Here is a 24,079-nt window from a genome sequence, read left to right as displayed (position 1 = left end):
TCCCTTCAAATAATCTTGATTATATGACTTTTTGTTTTACTTGTGTGTACTTAACAGAAAAATCCAATTATTATTTAAAATATATTTACACATTATTTTAAATTGATTATTTTGGCTCTTATAGAAGTAGGAACCAGCAGTCCAGGTACAGCTATTCTGTTTAACTAAAGGTCTGATGCTACTGCCCTTACTCAAACCATTCTCCTGCTGATAGTGAGATTTTTGCCTGAAGAAAGGGTATAGTATCAGGCATAAAAATTTAGTCCAGTTCATTTAAATCCATTGTAAACATTTTATAGTTATTTTAGTTGGTGATCCCTCAAGGTTGAGGATGATCTCTTTCACAGGTTTTATTTTTCATGGGTCCTTTGATGACAGAGGAATCTGATTCTTGAGCCACAGGCTTATTGGCAGACATTGCAGGTGGCGTTGGAATCATAGAATCATAGAATATCAGGGTTGGAAGGGACCTCAGGAGGTCATCTAGTCCAACCCCCTGCTCAAAGCAGGACCAATCCCCAATTTTTGCCCCAGATCCCTAAATGGCCCCCTCAAGGATTGAACTCACAACCCTGGGTTTAGCAGGCCAATGCTCAAACCACTGAGCTATCCCTCCCCCATTTGCCAGGACACTGACATTAGTGCGACGATCCTCCCATTTTATGTTGAGGATCTTCTGAAGAAAGTGGTGGTGCTGGCATTCCAGGTTTTCCAGGGGTTTTCTATGGGTCACACAAGTCTCACAGCCATAGAGGAGAGTTGGGATTATCACCACTTTATAAACTAAAAGTCTAGTATGTGTTCTGATGTTGTGATCGTTGAACACCCAGCTGAGACAGTCTGCCAAAGGCAAGGCTGGCACGGCAAATTCTTTGCTGAATCTTGACGTCTATGTCTGCCCTCTGTAAGAGATGGATGCCAAGATAGGCAAAGTATTCTACATTTTACAGTTCTTCTTTGTCATTGTAGATCTTCCGTACTGGGTCTGATGATTGACCGGCGACTGGCTGGTGGAGAACTTTTGTTTTGCAGATGTTCAGAGTTAGCCTTAGGCTTTTGTAAGCTTCAGAGAAGCAATTAAGGGCTGTTTGTAGATCCTCTTTGAGTGTGCAACTATAGCACAATTATCTGCATACTGGCATTTGGTTATTGTTGCCAATATTAATTTAGTTCTGGCATGGAGATGAGAAAGGTTGAAGACGTTGCTGTCAATCCGATTTTGGATGCCAATGTCCTGTGGTAGATGGTCTTGGATTATTTGTTAAACCACTACCGCTTGTTGCCTTCATCAGAGGGGATCTGCTTTTGAAGAGCATAATTGATAACTATGCCATTTTCAAAACTTCTAGCCATAATGACCTATTGTGGTGGTTTGAATATTTCTCAACTTTAAACATTCGAATCTGTCAACGTGTGACAAATGACTGAAATGTGGAATGCAGTCTTGTTATAGACATGTTTCTCCCAGGATATTAGAGAGACAAGGTGGGTGAGGTAATATCTTTTATTGGACTATATGGAAGACCTGTATTTTGTTACATGTCACACCATACTTGACAGAATAGAGATTTTTTTAAACTCTAAAATTTGTTTAAAAGGATGTTTATTAACTATATTAAATAAACATTTTTTTCAAATAACCCCTACAAGAGAACAAATTATCCCCTGAAGCATGAAATTTAATTACTATAATCTTAGCTCTGCTCCAATCCTCTTTTAAAACTAGTCACAGTATTTAGCTCAGTGACCTTCTCTTACAGTGAATTCTCGAGGTTGGGTATACTCTGAATAAAGCAGCATTTCATTTTATGGAGAAGAAAATAGAACAGTGTAGTTTCCTGTTCACTCTGATTTATAGAGGATTGTGGGACTCTCAGACAGAGGTAAACATTTTGAGGGGATTAGACAAAGGATATGAAATCTGTTTCTTTTGGGAGGGAGGGACAGGGAGTTCCTGTCCCATAGAGCTTGCTGCTTCTTCTCATAGATATGGACAGTATCTAGCAGATAGTAGGGACTACCAGAATATAAATTAATTTGATATAGATTTTAAAACTTATTTTAGCCTTTTAGCTCCCTTGCAGACTTTGTAAGGTCCACATTTTTATGTCCTTCATAACTGTCCTGCACTGTTAAATTAGCTACTTCACTCCAACTTAATTTAATGTCCAGTAAATATTAGGGCTTGATCCTTTAAACCCGTCTTCACATCCCTTATCAGTGGGGGCAATCTAACTGCAGCCAATAGGATTATTCATGACCAAAGGTTTGTAGGGCAAGCCCTTTGATTGGAAGTTCCTTGAGGGCTATGCTTTTGACTTATTTTTTCCCTTCAGGGCCAAGTTAGATGTTGAGCAGCAGCAGGATTTAAGAGTAGAGCTGAGAGAATTTTTTTTGCAAATAGAAATAGAAAAAACCTGCATTTTTCAGGGCTTCAAAACTATTTGCTAATTTGGGTTGAATTCAACAAATCATTTCAGCCCGGAAAAAAATGATTTTTTAAGTCAAAACATTTAATTTCAACTCTCTCAAAAGGTTTTGTTTCAACTTTTTCTTTCAAAAAGAGCATTTTGTTCTTTAACTTGGCCAATTTTAAAGAATAACTCCAAAACCAGCCAAGCCAAATTAAAAACTTGAAAAGAATTTCATTTGTAGTCAACCCAAAATGTTTTGGTTGATTTGAAACATATTTTTCAATAAAACAAAAAAAATTTAATTTGTTTTCGATTTGAATCAACACAGATGTTTTTTTCTCCAGTTTGGCCCACAGACTGAAAGATCCTACAGACACTGTCTTCTCACATGTATTATGATTTGCTGTGCAGACATTATAGTCAAGTTAGATAAAGACTCTTGTCCTGTTTATCATATATGTTTCAACTTGACCGGAATTCCAAGATACTGCCTGCCAGTACCTTGCACACGTTACTCCTGGGGGAATTCTGTGCCACTGCGCACGTGCAGAATTCATGTCTGGAGCAGAATTTTTTTCTGCAGAAAATACATTCTGCCCAAGAAGTGCTGCAGTTCTGCCTTTTTCCCACCAGTGGCCGCTGTGGCACCAGAACAGTCAGCAGCATGAACACTGCCAGCTGTTCTGGCACCACAGTGGCCTCTAGAGGGCAAAAGGTGGAACTGCACCTTTTTTCTGTGCGGAAAAAATTCTGTGTGCACAGTGGCACAGAATTCCGCCAGGAGTAGAAGTTCATCACAGCACCCTGCCTGCAGAGCCAGGTTAGGACAGACAGAGTGGAGCACACAGGGCTGCTGGGGTGGGAGGCACAGACTGAGGTTCAGAATGGCTAGTGGAGACAGACAGACTGGGGTGTGGACTCAGGAGCTAGTGGGGTGACAGTGTTGAGCCAGGGACTGAATGGGAGTGGGGGTGCAAGGCTACATGGGGATGGGGGAGGGGTTGCAGGGACATATGGGGATGAGGATGGGGGAGAAGGCTGCAGAAACCCATGGGGATGGGGGGTGTGGGGACAGGGGCAAATGTGCCCGACTGAATGGGAAAGGCTTGGGGTCAGCCAGGGTCTGCATTGTGGAGGCCCCCAACTCCCTAACAATCCCGCTCCTCCTCCCCGCCCAATCTGTTCCAAACTTCTTCCACCCATACCCAACAACTCTCCAGATTCACTCCAGGCTCCTTCAGCTCTTCTGTTACCTCTGACTTCCCCAAGCCTTTGCACTGCCTCTGATGGGAGTAGGAAATACAGTTCTGTATTGTAATTTAAATGAATTACCCAAGTTCTGCATTAATATGTCCAGTAATGAATCTATTTGTCAAAAAAATTACCAGAATATTGTTTTTGGTCTGTACTGTTACACACATACTTGCTGACAGGTATTTTGAAACCAGTTACCAAAATAATTGAAACTGGCATTTTGGTAATTTGAAACTGGCATATTGTGTTGTTTGTGACAAATGAAATATGCAGAATTTTAAAATATTGTGCACAGAATTTTAAATTTTTTGGTGCAGAATTCCCCCAGGAGTAATGATATATACTTTATTCTCCTTTTATATAGAACTGTTCACTAGAACATGCAAAAATATTGATAGTTTTGGATTTCATAAATATCCATTCAAAATGTGAATCTATTCTTTTCCTTGCTCAGTAGAGACTGAACATTCTGTAGTAAACCAAGTCTGATTTTTTTCTTATATATATTGCTTAGTATGTACTAAATAATGCACTTAGCACTCTGCAGTCCTTATAAAGTGTTAAATTAAGCTGTTTTGCCAATATCAGGAGGTTTATATTACATTAGTAGGACAGTGTGGTCTGCCTCTGGTAGCTAATTTAACACATGAACATTCTAATTATTTCCCCTAATAATTCTGTATTCTCTAAGAGACAATGTATGATATAACTTTGGTAGAAAAGGCTGTAAGTTCAAATCCTGTTGAGACTGTTTTCGTTAAAATTTACATTATTGACAAATTTTCTTCTAGCACGATATGGAAGACATACATTAGTGACTTGATTTTTTTTTCATCAAGGCTAAAAAAGGATGTGATATCTGGTCAAAAACACAGACAAGTTAAAGAGCCTAATTAAAACAGATTAGTTATTAAAATTTCCAAATTAAATAAATGCTATTGGGAACCATTAGATTTCTCCTCCTTTTACAGCCCTGGGTTTTGAAACACAACCTGGAGCTTGTGCAGGAACTTGGAGTGTTACATGGGAACCCGACATGCATAGTTGCACATTATAGGAACTCGTCTTTATTTACAGATAGTTTATTAATACATTTAGCACAGTCAGAAGCACCCTAACTCAGTAAGGTAGATAGAGATACTAAAGAATGTACATCTGCAAATCCATATACTCACACCATCCCTTGTAGAACAACCTGAAATTTTAGCCATCATCTTTCTCATCACCACCACCTTCCCTCTCATTACCAGTGGCCATCATTCTAGCACCTCCCAAGAACATCTTCTTCTCCTACTGCCCCTAGGCTCAGATGCAACTTTTATAATATGATATGGTGATACCACTATGTTTGATGTATATTTAGTAGGCGTATTTCCCCTTTTTCTTATTTGTATATCCTCACCTTACTAATGTTGGAGTGTCCTTCTCCTATAGGTTAGTATATCAATTATTTCAACTTATTATCATATACGACAGTTCATTATCATGGTCCTCTTGTGGTTAGATATCTGCAGATGTAGCTCATGTACCTAATATGTACATCAGTTCATTGCCATGACACTTTTACGGTTGGACTCTTGGACATTCTTGTGGTTGGTTGTTCCTGTGGTCAGAAATTCCCCTTAAAAACTCTATTTTCAGCTCCCCAATACTTGGTGTTTTCCATTGGGCTGTATATCTGTTCAAAGTTTACCTGTTCAAAGTTCATAGGCCTCAAGCCTTATGCTAACTTGCTGAAGATAATGTCTCACTGTATCCTATCACTACAGGATACAGGCCTATAGGTTCTTTGCATTACTGCTGAATATATACTCCTGGGGGAATGCTGCGCCAAAAATTAAAAATTCTGCAAAATTCTGCAAATTTTATTTGTCAAAATAAGACTATATAATCATGCCAGTTTCAATTATTTTGGTAATTTATTTTAAAATACTTGTCACAAGTATGTCTAAAAATACAGACACACATAAAAATTTCCCCAGGAGTAGAGAGTTAAAGAAATTCCTATGACAACCCAGTTCCTGCTTCTCTGCCCCCTCTCCCCCTCAGAGCCTAGCCGGAGGGCCAGACACTCACACTCCCTTCCCACCAGAGCCCAGTTGTGCCCCCCACCCCAGCCCAGACACTCACAAATCCTACCATCCTAGAGCCCAGGGGTCCAGAGGAAGAAACAGACTGATGCTGGGTCCTGGGCTTGCATGGTGTTTCCTGCTCACCACTGCCTCTTTCCATCAGGGCGTGCTGGGAACTGCAGCTGCTGGAAACCCTCCAGTTCCCTCTGCCTCCCCCAGCCTTGTCTTCTATTTGCAAGCTGGGGTCTGCTGGCGGCCAACAGCTCTGCAGCTCATTTTGGGGGGTGGGGAGGAAATTCTGCACGCTTTACATTAATTTCTGCAACATTCTGCATTGTGCAGTGGCACAGAATTCCCCCAGGAGTAAATATAATGCAAAGCAATGAATATAATAAAGGCAAGCTAGCCCTATAGGCTGCAGACTTCTCCCTTGATAGTTGCTGATGCCCTCTATGTAGACTACTGCTTCTGATGCAGAGCCGCAAGCACAGACTGGTGGGACCAACTCAGTGGCTTAGCACCCACTGGCAGCCAAGCTTCTCCCCTTCTCTCCCAGCGCCTCCCACCTGCCGTGGATCAGTTGTTCTACAGCATGCAGGAGGTGCTGGGAGGGAGGGGGGAGAAACAGGGATGGGGTGCACTCAGGGGAGGGGGCTGAATTGGACAGGAAGAGAGGGGAAAGTGGTGAGGTGGGGGCAGGGCGTGGGCAGGAAGGGGCGGGTCAGGTGTGGAGAAAGGGGTGGAGTGGGGGCAGGGCCTTGGACTGAGCAGGGGTTGAGCACCCCTGGGGAAAGTTGGAAGCCGGCGCCTGTGGGTGGGACCACACTGTCATGCAGACCTGGGATGACCAGCAGTGGGTCCACAACTTTCACATCATGAAAGCCACATTTCTATAGCTTTGTGAGCAGCTTGCCCCCACACTTCCAGCATGAACAGACACATCTGAGGTCACCCTTGCCAGTCCAGAAGTGGGTTGCTATAACTATCGGGAAGCTGGTTATCCCAGACTGCTACAGGTCTGACAGGTCTGTTGCCAACCAGTTTAGGCTTGGAAAGTCTACTGTGGGTAAAGTGGTGGTGGAGGTTACTGAGGCAATCAAGTGTGTGGTTTACCCCAAGGTGCCAGGCATTAAAGCTATTCCAGAGGTAATTGCTAGCTTTGAGAGAATGGGGTTTCCTAACTGTGCCAAGGCCATTGATGGGACTCATGTGCCTATAGTTTGCCCTTCTCAAAGAGCATATGAGTAGATAAATCGCCAAGGGTACTACTCCATTATTACACAGGCACTAGTGGACCACAGAAGCAGATTTATGAATGTCAACTTGGACTGTGCTGGAAAAGTTCACAATGCTGCTTGAGAGTCTACATTTATGGACAGGCTGGGACACTATTCCCACCTAATGACATTGACATAAATGGTGTTACTGTCCCCGGTGTTATTCTGGGAGGCCCCCGCATACTCCATTTTGCCTTGGCTTATGAAACCATACCCTGATTTCAGAGGCCCTGGCAAAAGAAGGTTTAATTACAATCTCAGAGGGTACAGAATGTGCTCGTGGCAGATTAAAATCTTATTGGACATGTCAACAAACCTGTTTGGAGGCCAGTTTCACCAACGCTGTCTGCATTATTGTGGCTTGCTGTGCTCTTCACCTTTGTGAAACCAGAGGTGAGCCATTTCCCCCTGAATGGACCTATGACAGCAAGAGGACACTAGATTGGTACCCTCAGCCAGAAAGTGATGCTACCATTGCGGGAGCTGGTTGCACAGAAGTCAGGGGTACTTTGTGTTTTCAAATTATGCACTGTAATCTGATCTATGAATCATATATTGATTACTTAAGAATTCCCAGTTATGACTCTGTCTCAAGATCAGGCACAGTATTATTAAAATTACTGATTAGTTGGGAACCCCAGTGTGCACAGTTGCAACACTCACACTTTAGGAGCTCTTCTGCATTTGTAATAGTTTATTAATACATTTATCAAAGTCACAAACACTCTAACCCAGCAAGGTAGATAGAGATAATATAGAATAAAAAGAAAAGGAGTACTTGTGGCACCTTAGAGACTAACCAATTTATTTGAGCATGAGCTTTCGTGAGCTACAGCTCACTTCATCGGATGCATACCATGGAAACTGCAGCAGACTTTATATATACACACAGAGAATTTTCTATAGCGAATACAGACTAACACGGCTGTTACTCTGAAACCTGTCATAATATAGAATGTACATCTAAACATCCATATACTCACTCAATCTGTTGCAGAACAGCTTGAAATATTAGCCATTATCTTCCTCATCAACATCATCTTCCTCATCATCACCAGTGGCCATCCTGGCATCTCCCAAAGGCTACATCTCTCTCTCCTACCCACAGGCTGGGTTACAACTTTTATCATATGTTACACTGATGCCACTATGTCTAATGCATATTCAGTAGGGGTTTCTCCCTTCTTCCTTATTTGTATTTCCTCACCCTACTAATGTTGGGATCCCCTTCTTCTATATGTTAGTATACTAATGATCTCAACTTATTATCATATATGTCAATTCATTGCCATGGCACTCTTGTTGTTAAACATCTGCAGATGTTCCTATCCTAAAATATCCAAAAGCTGATGTTAGCTCATATTCCTGTGGTTGGCTGGTGTTGTTATGGACAAACTCCCTCTTAAACACTCTATTCCCCAATACTTAGGGGTGACCGGTGGGCTGTTTATCTGTGCCAAAGTTCATGGGCCTGAAGTCTTATGCTAACTGCTGAACCCAGTGTCTTACACAAAGGTCTTCCAGGAGGTCCTCAACTCATCTAGATCTGTGTTGCTCAACCTGGGGATTGCAGCTCCTAGGAGGATTTAGGGAGGTCACAAGAGTAGGGACAGTATTAGGGGGTGGCAAGCAGGGCTACTGCCCAGGCCTCCAAACCAGAGGAGGCTCTGTGAAGCTAAGTTACATGTTTTAGCTCTGCCGCTTGGGCTTCAGTCCCACTGTGTGGGGCTCAGGCTTCAGATAAGGCTCACAAGTGAAAAACATGAAGGGTTAATGTCTAGCTATTCCACCTGGAAGCAGGCGGGGCACACCCTGACTGTTTCCTAGGAGCAATGCACACATTGCTCTATCCAAGGACAAGGGCTAGATATGAACCCTGAGAACTTGATTGTTTGGACAGCAACTGTGGGAGGTTTCTTTAGCCTGGGCTCAAGGCCTGAGAACCAGGATTGTAGTAGATAGAGGATGGTAACTAAGCATATGAATCAACGTCATACATTCCTTTGTGTAGCAGTGTGTAATGCTTAGGGGGAGAAATATAATAAAAGGAGAAGGTGGAAGGCAGGGGGGGCAGAACAGCCCATCTCCGCTGACCAGCCTGTTTGCTTGCATAAAGCTGTGTTCTGTCTCATCACTGAACCGCAACAAAAACAGGCTCAAATATCACACTGAAGTGTAAGTACAATATTTATATTCCAATCAGTTTATATGGTAAAAATGAGAAAGTAAACATTTTTTCTATAATAATGTGCTGTGACACTTCTGTATTTTTATGTTTGATTTTGCAAGCAAGTAGTTTTTTAAGTGAGATGAAACTTGGGGTAGGCAAGACAAATCATATTCCTGAAAGGGGTACAGTAGCCTGGAAAGTTTGAAAACCACTGTAGGATACAGGTTCCTTGCATTACTACTGAATAAAATAAATCCTAAAGCTAACTCTATGGGCTACAGATGTGCATGGCCCAATGGAAGAAGGGGAATATTACCTATACTTTATTTATAAACATGACTTAAAATAGTAAAAAACGCAGTGTTGGGCAGGCCAGCTGCCATTACAAACTCCCCGCCCCCTCTCCCCCACTCACACACAAAAGGGCAGGAAATAATTAATACCTGACACAATCCTACCGCTACATGTCCCTGGCCTCATGTTCTCCTTTCCCTTTTTACATGTTTTTCTCTCATTTGGTGGCGGGAGAGGGGGTGGAGTTTTCCATTGGAGTTGAAGAAGGAAGGCTGCACAGCTTTTAGTTGCCCTGCCCAGCCACTCATGAGTCAGGAATGCATGGTTTGTACTGACATGGACTTGTCTAAGCTGCTGCTGGAGTGAGGGTACATTGCAGGGTGATCATGCTATGGTGTTGGGGAAGGCAGTAGGAGATGGTACTCTTGCAGGCCTTATGGACAGGAGTCGCTGAAAGTTCCCTCTGTCCTCCTCCCTTAGCTGCCATTTCTGTTCCAGGAACCTGCTCCCTTGCTGAAACCCTATCCTCCACCTGGGCAGTGAGCCTCAGTCTTTTCTCCTCCCTGTCAGCATGCCAGTGTTCCAGGCTTTTGTCCCTCTTTTTCTGATATTGGACTTGCTGGTCTGCCCTCTCAAGAACATAGACCATAACTTCATCATGGAAATGCTTCCTTATGGAACTGTCTGTGAAGGTATATTGGGCCAAGGATCAAGTTCCTGAAGATCATCAGGCAGTATAGATTGAGGATCCTGAAACAGGACAAGAAACAGAGGGTTATCATCTAAACTAGCTCAGTGAGCACAGAATTAATTTGTGTGGAATCTCAACATAAAATATAACATTTCTAAAGTGAACCAATACGTATTGTGAAGGGGTGCTTCAGTCCTCATACTGTCTCTGGACACAGTCTTGTTAATTGCAATTACAGAAGTGCAGAGACAATGGTAAGTTTAAAATTATAACCATTTTCTTGTTTTACAAAAATTTCATAACTAATTGCCAGATGGGGGTGGGAGGCAGGTGTGGATAGTGTCCTTGCTGCAAAAGGCTTTTTCTGTTATTTCAGGCCTTTCATATTTTGGAAGACATAACTGTTCTTGTGGCACCCTACTGGCAGAGGAAGATGTTATTGGAGGCAAACCTGCAGTCTATGCAGCTGAAGTATTCCCCTTCCCTGCGATGTGACTATCTGGAATTCCTGCTTTAGGAAAATTTTCCTGCTTTCAGCAGCCATGTGATTTCCTCTGTTAATGGTGCACTCAAATACCCTGAAATCTGCAGCTTTCGTCCACCCAGCACAGTTCTGGGGAAAAACTGACACCCCACTCATACTTTGCAGAAATTATTTTGTGACCTGCAGACTGCATGGATTAGCTCTAACTGAAATTACTAGATTTGAAAATAGAATACTGTTTCCCAAACATGCACACACTGTTCACTGTTTACAGGTGGTTCCATAGACCCAGGAGGAGTGATTACAAAGTGGCAAATTTCTTATTACTGAAAGAAAAACATGAATGATCACAGCAAGTCTCTAAGGTGCCACAAGTACTCCTTTTCATAGCAAATGTGACTTAACAGTTAAAATAAATTTAACAGCTGTTTATGATGTTTGAAATTCCAAGTTGCCATTTTGAACTCCATGTGATACAATCCTCCTTAAGTGGCTACACTCCTTTAGTGGCTACACTGGTGTCCTCCAAAGATCTGTACTGGGACCAGTCCTATTCAACATATTCATAAATGATCTGGAAAAAGGGGTAAACAGTGAGATGGCAAAATATGCAGATGGTACAAAACCTCTCAAGATAGTTAAGTCCCAGGCAGATTGCGAAGAGCTACAAAAGAATCTCTCAAAACTGGGTGGCTGGACAACAAAATGGCAGATGAAATTCAATGTTGATAAATGCAAAGTAGTGCACATTGAAAAACATAATCCCAACGATACATATAAAAAGATGGAGTCTAAATTAGCTGTTACCACTCAAGAAAGAGATCTTGGAGTCATTGTGGATAGTTCTCTGAAAACATCCACTCGATGTGCAGCAGCAGTCAAAAACAGAATGTTAGGAATCATTAAAAAGAAGAGGAGTACTTGTGGAACCTTAGAGACTAACAAATTTATTTGAGCATAAGCTTTCGTGAGCTACAGCTCACTTCATCGGATGCATTCAGTGGAAAATACAGTGGGGAGATTTATATACATAGGGAACATGAAACAATGGGTGTTACCATAAACGCTGTAAGGAGAGTGATCACTTAAGATGAGCTATTACCAGCAGGAGAGTGGGGGGGAAAAAACCTTTTGTAGTGATAATCAAGGTGGATCATTTCCAGCAGTTGACAAGAACGTCTGAGGAACAGTGGGGAGTTGGGGGGAGAGATAAACATGGGGAAATAGTTTTACTTTGTGTAATGACCCATCCACTCCCAGTCTCTATTCAAGCCTAAGTTAATTGTATCCAGTTTGCAAATTAATTCCAATTCAGCAGTCTCTCGTTGGAGTCTGTTTTTGAAGTTTTCTTGTTGAAGAATTGCCACTTTTAGGTCTGTAATCGAGTGACCAGAGAGATTGAAGTGTTCTCCAACTGGTTTTTGAATGTTATAATTCTTGACATCTGATTTGTGTCCATTTATTCTTTTACGTAGAGACTGTCCAGTTTGACCAATGTACATGGCAGAAGGGCATTGCTGGCACATGATGGCATATATCACACTGGTAGATGTGCAGGTGAACGAGCCCCTGATGGTGTGGCTGATGTGATTAGGCCCTATGATGATGTCCCCTGAATTGATATGTGGACACAGTTGACTAAGGACTTTGTTGCAAGGATAGGTTCCTGGGTTAGTGGTTCTGTTGTGTGGTGTGTGGTTGCTGGTGAGTATTTGCTTCAGGTTGGGGGGCTGTCTGTAAGCAAGGACTGGCCTGTCTCCCAAGATCTGTGAGAGTGATGGGTCGTCCTTCAGGATGGGTTGTAGATCCTTGATGAGGCATTGGAGAGGTTGGGGGCTGAAGGTGATGGCTAGTGGCATTCTGTTATTTTCTTTGTTGGGCCTGTCCTGTAGTAGGTGACTTCTGGGAACTCTTCTGGCTCTGTCAATCTGTTTCTTCACTTCAGCAGGTGGGTATTGTAGTTGTAAGAATGCTTGATAGAGATCTTGTAGGTGTTTGTCTCTGTCTGAGGGGTTGGAGCAAATGCGGTTGTATCGTAGAGCTTGGCTGTAGACAATGGATCGTGTGGTGTGGTCTGGATGAAAGCTGGAGGCATGTAGGTAGGAATGGCGGTCACTAGGTTTCCGGTATAGGGTGGTGTTTATGTGACCATCGCTTATTAGGACTGTAGTGTCCAGGAAGTGGATCTCTTCTGTGGATTGGTCCAGGCTGAGGTTAATGGTGGGATGGAAATTGTTGAAATCATGGTGAATTATTAAGTAAGGAATAGATAATAAGATAGAAAATATCATATTGCCTCTATATAAATCTATGGTATGCCCACATCTTGAATACTGTGTGCAGATGTGGTCTCCCCATCTCAAAAAAAGGTATATTAGAATTGGAAAAGGTTTAGAATCATAGAATATCCTAGAATATCAGGATTGGAAGGGACCTCAGGAGGTCATCTAGTCCAACCCCCTGCTCAAAGCAGAACCAATCCCCCTAAATCATCCCAGCCAGGGCTTTGTCAAGCCTGACCTTAAAAATATCTAAGGAAGGAGATTCCACCACCTCCCTAGGTAACGCATTCCAGTGTTTCACCACCCTCCTAGTGAAAAAGTTTTTCCTAATATCCAACCTAAACTTCCCCCACTGAAACTTGAGACCATTACTCCTTGTTCTGTCATCAGCTACCACTGAGAACAGTCTAGATCCATCCTCTTTGGAACTCCCTTTCAGGTAGTTGGAAGCAGCTATCAAATCCCCCCTCATTCTTCTCTTCCGCAGACTAAACAATCCCAGTTCCCTCAGCCTCTCCTCATAAGTCATGTGTTCCAGTCCCCTAATCATTTTTGTTGTCCTCCGCTGGACGTTTTCCAATTTTTCCACTGGGACTGGAGGTGAGGCTGACTGGCCTGTAGTTCCCAGGATCCTTCTTCTTCCCTTTTTTAAAGATGGGCACTACATTACCCTTTTTCCAGTCATCCGGGACTTCCCCGGATCACCATGAGTTTTCAAAGATAATGGCCAATGGCTCTGCAATCATATCCGCCAACTCCTTTAGCACTCTCGAAAAGGGCAACAAAAATGATTAGGGGCATGAAACAACTTCCATATGAGGAGACATTAATAAGATTAGGACTTTTCACCTTGGAAAAGAGACAACTAGGGGGGATATGACTGAAGTCTATAAAATCATGACAGGTGTGGAGAAAGTAAATAAGGAATAAGTAATAAGGATTTGCTGTTGATCCTGATCACAGCCTGTTCTGGGACTGATTTAATTAAGGGTCACTTCCTGCTCCTCACTGGGACCCTGCTGCTTGATTCAGGTGCCAACAGAGCATCATGCCAGCTGAACAGATCAGTTGGCTCCATGCTAAGCGCAGTGCACAGAACCCAGTCAAAGTCATCATAAAATGGGCATGTTATGGGTGAGTTGCCCCTGGTATGGTTCTTGTCCCTGGTCTTTTGGTACTTGCTCTTCAGCCTCTTAATATGTTCCGTGCACTGATCAACAGTCCAGAAAATCTGCAGAGTTGCCAGCTTTTTAGCTATCTGCTGGTATGGTTGGTGATTCCTGGTACTTTTGCTGAAATACACAGTTTTACCAGAGATCACCAAAATTTGGCTGTGCTCCTGTGACCGTGAAGCATCTTGTTTTGCAAAAGGCTTGATTGGTTGTCTCTCCATTGAAAACCAAGGGGACTCTCTGAAAGTGTGCTTGCAGATTAGTGATCAAAAGAGAATGGGTTAACGTTGACCTGAGCTGCTGCCATTCCCTGGGGGGCAGAGAGGGGCGGGGGTTGGGTTCCATTTTCAATAGAGTAGATTGTTGGGATAGAGAGGACTAAGGAAGTTGTCCCATAGAATTATGGGATACTTCTGGTGAACTACTGGGACAAGAATCAAGTGGGGCTGCATCTACACTGCAGAGTAATAGGGCTTGAATCCTGGGTCCCTGCTTGACTCATGCTTGGACTCTCCAGCACAGCAGGGTCCTGGGACTCTGGGTCTGAGCCCTGGGTTAACACAATTGTGGTGTAGACACAAGGGGGGTTAGGCTTGAGTCTGAGCTCAAGCATGGGGGTATGTTGCAGTGTAGTCAGACCCTAAGAGATAGCTCTGAGATAATATTAAGTGTATTATCTCCCTGAGTCCCTTTTGCAGCTGTGTGGAGACCCATCCAATGGCAGCATAGCTCCTATTTTGGTGCAGAATCACCAAATTCCTTCATAGAATCATAGAATCATAGAATATCAGGGTTGGAAGGGACCTCAGGAGGTCATCTAGTCCAACCCCCTGCTCAAAAGCAGGACCAATCCCCAATTAAATCATCCCAGCCAGGGCTTTGTCAAGCCTGACCTTAAAAACTTCTAAGGAAGGAGATTCCACCACCTCCCTAGGCAACACATTCCAGTGTTTCACCACCCTCCTAGTGAAAAAGTTTTTCCTAATATCCAACCTAAACCTCCCCCCCTGAAACTTGAGACCATTACTCCTTGTCCTGTGATCTTCTACCACTGATAATAGTCTAGAACCATCCTCTCTGGAACCACCTCTCAGGTAGTTGAAAGCAGCTATCAAATCCCCCCTCATTCTTCTCTTTCGCAGACTAAACAATCCCAGTTCCCTCAGCCTCTCCTCATAAGTCATGTGTTCCAGACCCCTAATCATTTTTGTTGCCCTTCGCTGGACTCTTTCCAATTTATCCACATCCTTCTTGTAGTGTGGGGCCCAAAACTGGACACAGTACTCCAGATGAGGCCTCACCAATGTCGAATAGAGGGGGACGATCACGTCCCTCGATCTGCTCGCTATGCCCCTACTTATACATCCCAAAATGCCATTGGCCTTCTTGGCAACAAGGGCACACTGCTGACTCATATCCAGCTTCTCGTCCACTGTCACCCCAGGTCCTTTTCCGCAGAACTGCTGCCTAGCCATTCGGTCCCTAGTCTGTAGCTGTGCATTGGGTTCTTCCGTCCTAAGTGCAGGACCCTTTTGGATCCCCAAGTTCTTCCTTTTGGATCCCCAAGTTCCCCTTCCTTTTGGATCCCCAAGTTCTTCAGGGATGAGGGGATGCAGGTACCAATATGTGCAATTCTCCAATCCCCTCATACCAATTTGTGCACTTCCAGGGAAAACTCGAGAGAACCTTGCAGAATTTGTCCCCTAGGTTTCTACATGAGGCTGTGATTTGGCCCAAAAGTAATTGTGGTGACGAAAATCATATTATGTACCCTGGTTTCTACATAATAATGAATCCAGTTAGCACATATGGATATATGTAGCATTTATATCTAATACTTTGACATTAAAATTTTTGCCAATAATTACTTTTCACTTAAACTATACCTAATATTTCATAACTAAAACAAAATAAGAACTAAAATACCATTGCTTATACCCTTCAGCAAGCTACGTATTGAATTCACCTTTAATGCTCTTAAATGTTAGAAAGTTCACCCTTAAAGCTCTTAAATGTTGCTAAATTGCAAATATATCTCTGAGCAGCATATATCACAAGATCAAAATCCATTCTGGGTTATATGAACATATTGCCCACTGAATGAGTGCTGCACCCCTGTAATTGAGAACAAAGTTTGACCCATCAGGCTCAGTCCAAATAAAAGAAGCTTCTACAATTGTTGGTCATATTGTCCTTCATGGGCTCAGCAGCTACATGGGAATATCCCTTTGCTAGCAGGCCAAGAGTATGCAGCCTCTTCATCATGTGGCAGTCATAGTACTGGGAACAATGTTGAAAGTCTGCCAGACCATACTATCCTTTACAGATTTGAGTTCTTCCTTGGTTGACTAAAGGTCAGTCAACTGGAGAAATTTTTTTAAAAGGCTGCAGTCCAAAATTATCAGGCTTTCTCTGGATGACAGCAACATTCTGGAGATCAGTTAAGGAAAAGAGAATATGGGTTACACATAGGGTGACCAGATGTCCCATTTTTAAAGGGACAGTCCAGTATTTAAGCCTTCCTGTAAGTGTCCCTACTTTTTCTTAAAAATGAGCAAATTGTCCCCTATTTTCTGTCCCTCCCCCATTAGTACTGGTGGGTCCTACTGCTGGCCAGATCTCTGCTCACCAGCCTCCCGCCCATCAGCAGTAAGTGGGGGGGGGGTCCAGTGGCCAATGATGGGGGTGGGTGTGTAAGGTTGGTGCGGGGTGAAGATAGAGCATGCGGGGCTGGTCACTCCCCCTGCTGGTCCATGAGCACAGCCTCCGCTGCGTGCCAGCTCTCGGCCAGCAGGGCCCCGCCCCCATCCCATTTCTAGCCAGTGCTGGCTGCACATTGTGAGCTGCAGTGGCTGGTGAGTGCGGGCAGGCGCCAGGCAGTTACGTGTGTGCTACCCACCCATTGGCCCTCTACATGCTCCCCCGCTCACTGTCCTCTCCCTGCTTTGCCTCTTCGCTCCCCCCATCCCACTGCTCCTCCATATCCCCCCCTGGTGGGATGTGTCCCTGTCAGGGTTCCTTCCCCACTCTGAACTCTGGGGTAAAGATGTGGGGACCCGCATGAAAGACCCCCTAGGCTTATTCTTACCAGCTTAGGTTAAAACTTCCCCAAGGCACAGATTCCTTTCTTGCCTTGGGATCGCTGCCACCACCAAGTGATTTAACAAACAATCAGGGAAAGGACCACTTGGAGTCCTATTTCCCCAAAATATTCTCCCAAGCCTACCCCCACTTTCCTGGGGAAGGCTTAAGCATATATCCTCACCAATTGGTTACAAAGGGACTACAGACCCAAACCCCTGCGTCTTAGAACAATGGAAAAAATCAGTCAGGTTCTTAAAAAGAAGGATTTTATTTAAAGAGAAAAAGGTAAAAGAATCACCTCTGTAAACTTAGCCTGGTAGTTAACCTGACAGAGTAGCAGAAAATTCAAAGAGCACAGAGGAACCCCCTCTAGCCTTAGTTTCAAGGTTACAACAAAACAGGGATAAATCCCCCTCTAGCAAAGGGAAAATTCACAAGTTGAGAAAACAAAGATAAACTAATACCCCTTGCCTGGCTGTTACTTACAAGTTTGAAATATGAGTGACTTGCTTAGAAAGATTTGAAGAGCGTGGATTGATGTCTGGTCCCTCTTAGTCCCAAGAGCGAACGGCCACAGAAACAAAGAACCCAAAACAAAACCTCTCCCCCACACCAGATTTGAAAGTATCTTTTGTCCCCATTTATTCCTTTGGTCAGGCTCAGCCAGGTTACTTGAGCTTCTTAACCTCTTACAGGTAAGGAGGAATTTAGGCTACCCCTATGGTTATGACAGTCCCACTCCCAGCGCTATGCGGAGAACCAGCCCCTGGTCAGAGCGCTCAGCTCACCAACAGCCTGGCTGTCAGGCTCCTTTCTTCCCCCACTGCCTCTGGCTGGGCCAGCATACTGGGAAAGCCAAAGACCCTCTGCCCCAGGGTGCTGACAAGAAGAAGCCAAGCCCTGCATGTGCCAAAGCCCCACACAGCTGTGGCATGGGGAAGCTTCTCTGCTCCTCAACTAAACTATGGAGTGGAAAGGGAGAAGCCATTTCCAGCCTGTTCACACCCCAAACCTGCAGGCTTCACAGCAGCCCCCAGTGCAGGAGTTTAGCAACCCTCTTCACTCCCCTCACTCCCCTGCCCTGGGTCCTGCTCTCAGGGCATGCGGGGCTGCTCCATCACCTAGGCACCCTCCCCTGCTGAGCAACCCACTCTGGAAGGGTTTGCTGAAGCCCCTGCAGTCAGCTTCCCTGGGCCCTGGTGCGTCCTTAGGGCTTAACCCCTTCGTGCCTGTGCTGTCTTATGTTGGTGGCCAGCAGCAGCCTGGTGGTGTTATCTGCCTTTTGACGCTATGTGGGCAGGAAGGGACAAGCTGCTTCCAGCCACACTGGAGTGGGCGGGGAAGAGATGAGCTCTGCAAAGACATGGGCCAGGTCATCCCTTCCCTCCCCCTCCTCCCCTGCGCCTGGAAGCAGCTCCTGTCCCTTCCCTCCTGCACAGTGCTGGCCACATTCTAGTGTGAACCCTGGCAGAAATTGGGTGGGGGGGGCATGTGACCCTGCATGCCCTCCCCCACAAGTGTTGCCTCGGGAAGATGTGGTGCCAGGTACCAGGAGAGGCCAGTCCATCCCGGGGGCCCAGCCAGGTATGGAGGGCGAAGAGCGCTGGGCAGGGAGGGTCAGGTCAGTTGGTCAGTCAGTCACCCTCCCCACCCTGTGTGAGAGAGGTGTATGTCAGTGTGTGTGTGTCATCTCTCCCCGTGTGAACCATAAAGTCTTAGGCCCCATCTACACTGGCAAGTTTCTGCACAGTAAAGCAGCTTTGAGCGCTGTAACTCCCGAGGTGTACACACTGACAAGCCACTTAGTGCACAGAAACTGCACAGATGCAGCGCTTTCAAAAAAGCGCCCCGACGAGAGGCATAGAACTTTCTGCACTGGGGCTATAGCACTGAGGTGCTAGTGTAGACACCATGGTGATTACAGCGCTGCGATTGGCCTCCGGGAGTTGTCCCACAATGCCTGTTTTCACCTCTCTGGCCATCGGTTTGAACTCTACTGCCCTGCCCTCAAGCGACCAACCATCAGCCCCACCCCGTAAATTCCTTTGCAAATTTGAAAGTCCCCTTCCCATTTGCTCGGTGATGCATGCAGTGGTCTCAGCGCATCTTTCCAGGTGGCCATGCCTGCTCCACGCACCAGGCGATCCCCCGCTTCGAGCAATGCCAAGCTGCTGGACCTCATCGGCATTTGTGGTTGAGCTCCAGCTCTCAGAATTATGATGCCTAAGGACAGATTTCTAGATGCATGATAGAAAGGGGCCATGACCAGGACACATTGCAGTGCAGAGTCAAAGTGAAGGAGCTGCAGAACGCCTACCACAAGGCACGGGAGGCAAACCACCGCTCCAGTGCTGCGCCCATGAGCTGCCGGTTCTACAAAGAGCTGGACGTGATACTCGGTGGTGACCCCACCTCCACTGTGAAGGACCCTGTGGATACTTCGGTGGCTTGCATGCCAGTCAAGAATGGACCGAGCCAGGAGGAGGCAATCTTGGACGAAGAGCGTGAGGGAGACCCAGAGTCAGAGGATGACTCGGAGGCCAGAGATGCTTGCAGTCGGGAGCCCTTTTCTACCCCGGAGGAGCCTACCCAGTCACAGCAGTCGGAGCTTGACGAAGCGCAAACAGGAGAGGAGGCCCCAGTAAGTGGATCTGATTTTGGGAATTGCTGAAGCGAGTTGTTGGGGACAGGAAGATTACAAAAAGCAGGCTTGTCTCCCACCTCATGCCTAGCCTGAGCAGTGGAACATGCTGTTGATGCACTCCCTCACTTCACGGGACTCTCCCTCAGAGATCTCCAGGAAACTCTCATGGAGATACTGGGCAATCTGCTGCCGCAGGTTCCTCAGCAGAGCTGCTTTTTTTCTTGCCCCATTAACAGTAACTTTCCCATGCCACTTTGCTGTGACGGATGTGGGGACCATTGCTACACAAAGGCTAGCCACAGAGGAGTCAGGGCAGAAGCCACAGGCTTGGAGAAGACCCTCCCTTGATTCCCTGCTCACCCTCAGCAGCGAGATATCTTCCATAATGATCACCTCTTGTGGAAAGTGTGGGGACAGGAATGATTATCAGGCCCACCCTACAGTGCTGGCTCTCCCCAAGTGCCCAAGAGCCATGTGCCCAGTATACAGTGATTTACCCTGGCCCTGCGGCTACTCACCATTTTGGGGGTCGTGTGGCTCATGTGTGCTTGCCTGGGGTCAGCCAGTTAGTGACAGCTGTGTGAGTATTGTGATACCAGTCAGCTCTGTGTTCTTGGGGAACCAGGGCGCAGTATCTAGCCTGTCTGACTCATGAAAGACACCCCACTGCCAGCCTCTGCTTAAACCAAAACCCATCAGAGAAAAGACTTGCAGAGAGCAATGAAGGGCAGATGGGAGACACACCTAGACCCCTCCTGACAAGGGTGACAAGATTAAGACATCTCCATTAGCATACAGAATGGAAAACAGAGACAACTCCCATAGCCTCATCTGCATGAAAGATGGGACAGGGAGATGTCTCAATTTGCATACAGAATGGAGAACAGAGAACCGCACTGAACTCTGGGACCAGAAAAGCAGGGAAGCACTGCATCATGGGGGCTCTCTGCTCCAGATGTTAATGAACCTACGCCTGCACACACCCAGCTCAGCAATTATCAGACCAATTCTAGAATAAATCCTTGATTGATATCCAAAATACTGAAGCAGCCTAGCTGCATTGTGAGCTCCCTGAAAGAAAACACAACCCATAGCCAAGAGTGATCAGCTCCTATTGTCTAGCCTAATGAAAACCCCTGAGTCACCAGTTTACCTATAAACAAATCTAGCATTCTCCCTTGAACCATTGTATTTTCTCTACAAAAATCCCTACTCACGCTCCAGTCAGTGTTCTGATGCATGGACTCAAAACTTTGCATCAGTTGCACTGGGACTCCATCTCCTGACTGATCATGCTGGGGGCTCTGCCTGTCTCCAGCACTCAGGATCCTGAGCTACCACCATCACTTGGTAACCCTGACCAGTTCAAGCCTCCTGGAGTGGGTGAGATCTCTCTCTCTCTTCTCTCTCTCTGTTTTCTTTTCTACCTCAGGTATTAACCTTTAATAATGTAACTGTTATGTTTGTTTAGCCCTCCTTATTACGAAGCCCTCCTTATTATTCATTAAATAACTTTTATGGTTAAGCTGGTTGCTTCTCTCTCTCTCTCTCTCTGAACTTTACTCTTTTGTGTTTTTAGCTTCCCCCATTTACTCTGCAGCAACGCTTCTTTTACCTAAGCTAAAGATCCCTGTGGCACCCAAAAATACTGTGGGGTTTGCTCATCAAGTGGGTTACTACCAGGACAATTGTGACATGAAAGTGGGATAGGGACATGTTAAACCTGTGGCGTATAAGCGGGGGGTAGGCAGCTGAAAGTGCTGCTCGGCCCAGCCTATTGCGACCAGGGGCACATAAGGGTGACAGCTTGAAAGTGCTGCTTAACCCAGCCCATTGATTACTGGGACATACAAGGGCATCAGCTTGAGAGTGCTGATTGACCTGGTCCGCTCAGACTTGCTGTGTTAGTGTGTGTGTGTGTGTGCGCGCGTGTTCATCTAGTTCTAGGGCTGGAGGAACCCAGTCCTGGGGAACCTAGGTTCTGCAGGATAGCTCTATTGGGAGGGCACTTGCACAAGGAAGGAGTAGAGCTCCATATGAACACACAAATGACATAAGCAGTACATTAACAGAATTACAGAAAACTCCCCCCAGCCAAAGAGTAACCCTAATAAATGAGCATACCCCAAAGTAACGGGCATATCTGGTAACAACTGGCTGTGTTTTAAAGTACTGAAACAGTGTTGTCTGTGTTGCAAACAATACTGCTTCTCTAAAATGTTGCATTTAAACTTCACAGAGATGACCTTGGGAGGCCGGCCTGCCTTATCGGCGGCAGAACAGCTGTACAGAATTAGAAAATGTCCAAGAAGAACTAAGGAGGACTTTATGTGTGAGGTTATGCTGTACTCCACCACTGTGAAAAAAGAATTGAAGGAGTGGCGGGACAGCGAGAAGAGGGACTGAAAGGAGAATGCGGCACACCAGAAAGAAGACACAAAGCAGCTCTTTACAATTATGGAGCGCCAAGCGGACATGCTGCAGGCAATATTAGCTCTTCAAACCGAGCAGCTCCGCTCGCACCATCCCCTGCAGCCTCTGTCGCAAAACTCTTTCCCATGCGCCCCCCGCCAACACACTGTTATCAACCTCCTGGCCCCACTTTCTACCCACAAGCATTCCGCTCCTTCCTCCTCACAGTCCAGCAGTGTGGACTCCCACTATCCACAGCACTCAACACCCATTGCTCTGCAGTTTGGCTCTGTGGAAGTCCAGCACCCACTGCATTGTACTCCAAACGAGAACGTTGGATATGATCCCTGGACATGCACAAATCTGTAACCGTCCTGAGACCCCTCCTCCTCTTGAGACCTTCCCATCCCCCATCACCCTCCCAGCTGATGATTTTTTTTTGTTTGACTCTCTCTTCCAGTTGTTGTCTTTCAATAAAGGAATTGTGTTTGTTTGAAAGCAATCTTTATTCTATTAAGTGAAAGCAAAAAGAGCACTGCCAAGCAGCATACAATTATGTTAAGGTCCCTTCTTGCATCGTGTGCACCAATCACCTCCTAGCATTACAAGCACAGCAATCCTGAGCATAGCAACAAATATTAGTGGCTTTCAGCTTCAAATTGCTGCCTCAAAGCATCCCTGATCCTTATGGCCCCGTGCTGTGCCCCTCTAATAGCCCTGGTCTCTGACTGTTCAAACTCAGCCTTCAGGCACTGTGCCTCTGTGGTCTAGCCCTGAATGAAGGTTTCACCCTTCCCTTCACAAATATTATTGAGCGTATAGCATGCGGCAATAAGCATAGGAATATTGCCATCAGCCATGTCCAGCTTCCCATACAGGCATAGCCAGTGGGCTTTTAAATGGCCAAATGCACTCTCAACAGACATTCTGCACTTGCTCAGCTTGTTGTTGAACCACTCCTTGCTGCTGTCAAGTTGCCCCATGAATGGCTACACGAGCCACGGCATTAAGGGGTAGGCAGGGTCTCCCAGGATCACAATGGGCATTTCGATTCCCCTATGGAGATCTTCTGGTCAGGGAAGATACACCCTGCTTGCAGCTTCTTGAACAGGCCAGTGTTCTGAAAGATGAGTGCATCATGCACCTTTCCAGATCAGCCTGCGTTAATGTCTGTACAACACCCACGATGATCCACAAGCGCTTGGAGAACCACTGAGGAATACCCCTTGCAATTAATATAGTCGGTGGATAGGTGGTCTGGTGCCAGAATTGGAATGTGTGTGCCATCGATAGCTCCTCTGTAGTTAGGGAAGCCCATTTGTGCAAAGCCATCCACAATATCATGCATGTTGCCCAGAGTCACGGTCTTTTGGAGCAGGATGTGATTAATGGCCCTACACACTTCCATCAATACGACTCCAACGGTCGACATTCCCACTCCGAACTGGTTAGCGACTGATCGGTAGCAGTCTGGAGTAGCAAGCTTCCACAGTTCAATTGTCACGTGCTTCTCCAGCAGCAGGGCAGCTCTCATTCTCATGTCCTTGCGCCACAGGGCTGGGGTGAGCTCATCACACAGTCCCATGAATGTGGCTTTCCTCATGCGAAAGTTCTGCAGCCACTGCTCATCATCCCAGACAGGCATCACAATGTGATCCCACCACTCAGTGCTTGTTTCCCGAGCCCAAAAGCGGCGTTCCACTGTCGTCAGCACCTCCGTGAATACCACAAGCAATCTTGTGTCGTAGCTACTATGCATGGCGAGATCAACACTGCACTCCTCTTGACTTTGTAGTTTAAGGAATAACTCCAGTGCCACTCATGATGTA

At 45.5% G+C, this 24,079-nt stretch overlaps 1 protein-coding gene across 2 annotated transcripts; it reads left to right on the top strand.

The window, feature by feature from the left end:
• The first annotated feature begins 7,796 nt into the window (after positions 1–7,796).
• LOC311518414 (uncharacterized protein) lies at positions 7,797–22,731 on the top strand. 2 transcript variants are annotated; one of them, XR_014710977.1, is made up of 2 exons: positions 7,797–9,192; positions 22,078–22,731. XR_014710977.1 is itself a non-coding variant. In XM_084624219.1 (2 exons), the coding sequence occupies exons 1-2, from the start codon at positions 19,440–19,442 to the stop codon at positions 22,081–22,083; spliced, it is 402 nt and encodes a 133-aa protein (XP_084480345.1). In that variant the 5' UTR covers positions 16,849–19,439; the 3' UTR covers positions 22,084–22,731. The 2 variants fall into 2 exon arrangements, 1 of the variants encoding a protein (XP_084480345.1); XM_084624219.1 differs by lacking the exon at positions 7,797–9,192 and adding an exon at positions 16,849–19,835.
• The last annotated feature ends 1,348 nt before the right edge of the window (positions 22,732–24,079 follow it).

This window comes from Lepidochelys olivacea, assembly GCF_965140295.1.
Source record: "Lepidochelys olivacea isolate rLepOli2 genome assembly, chromosome: 3".
Classification (NCBI taxonomy): Eukaryota; Metazoa; Chordata; order Testudines; family Cheloniidae; genus Lepidochelys; species Lepidochelys olivacea.
This window is presented reverse-complemented; position numbering and strand designations above follow the sequence as displayed.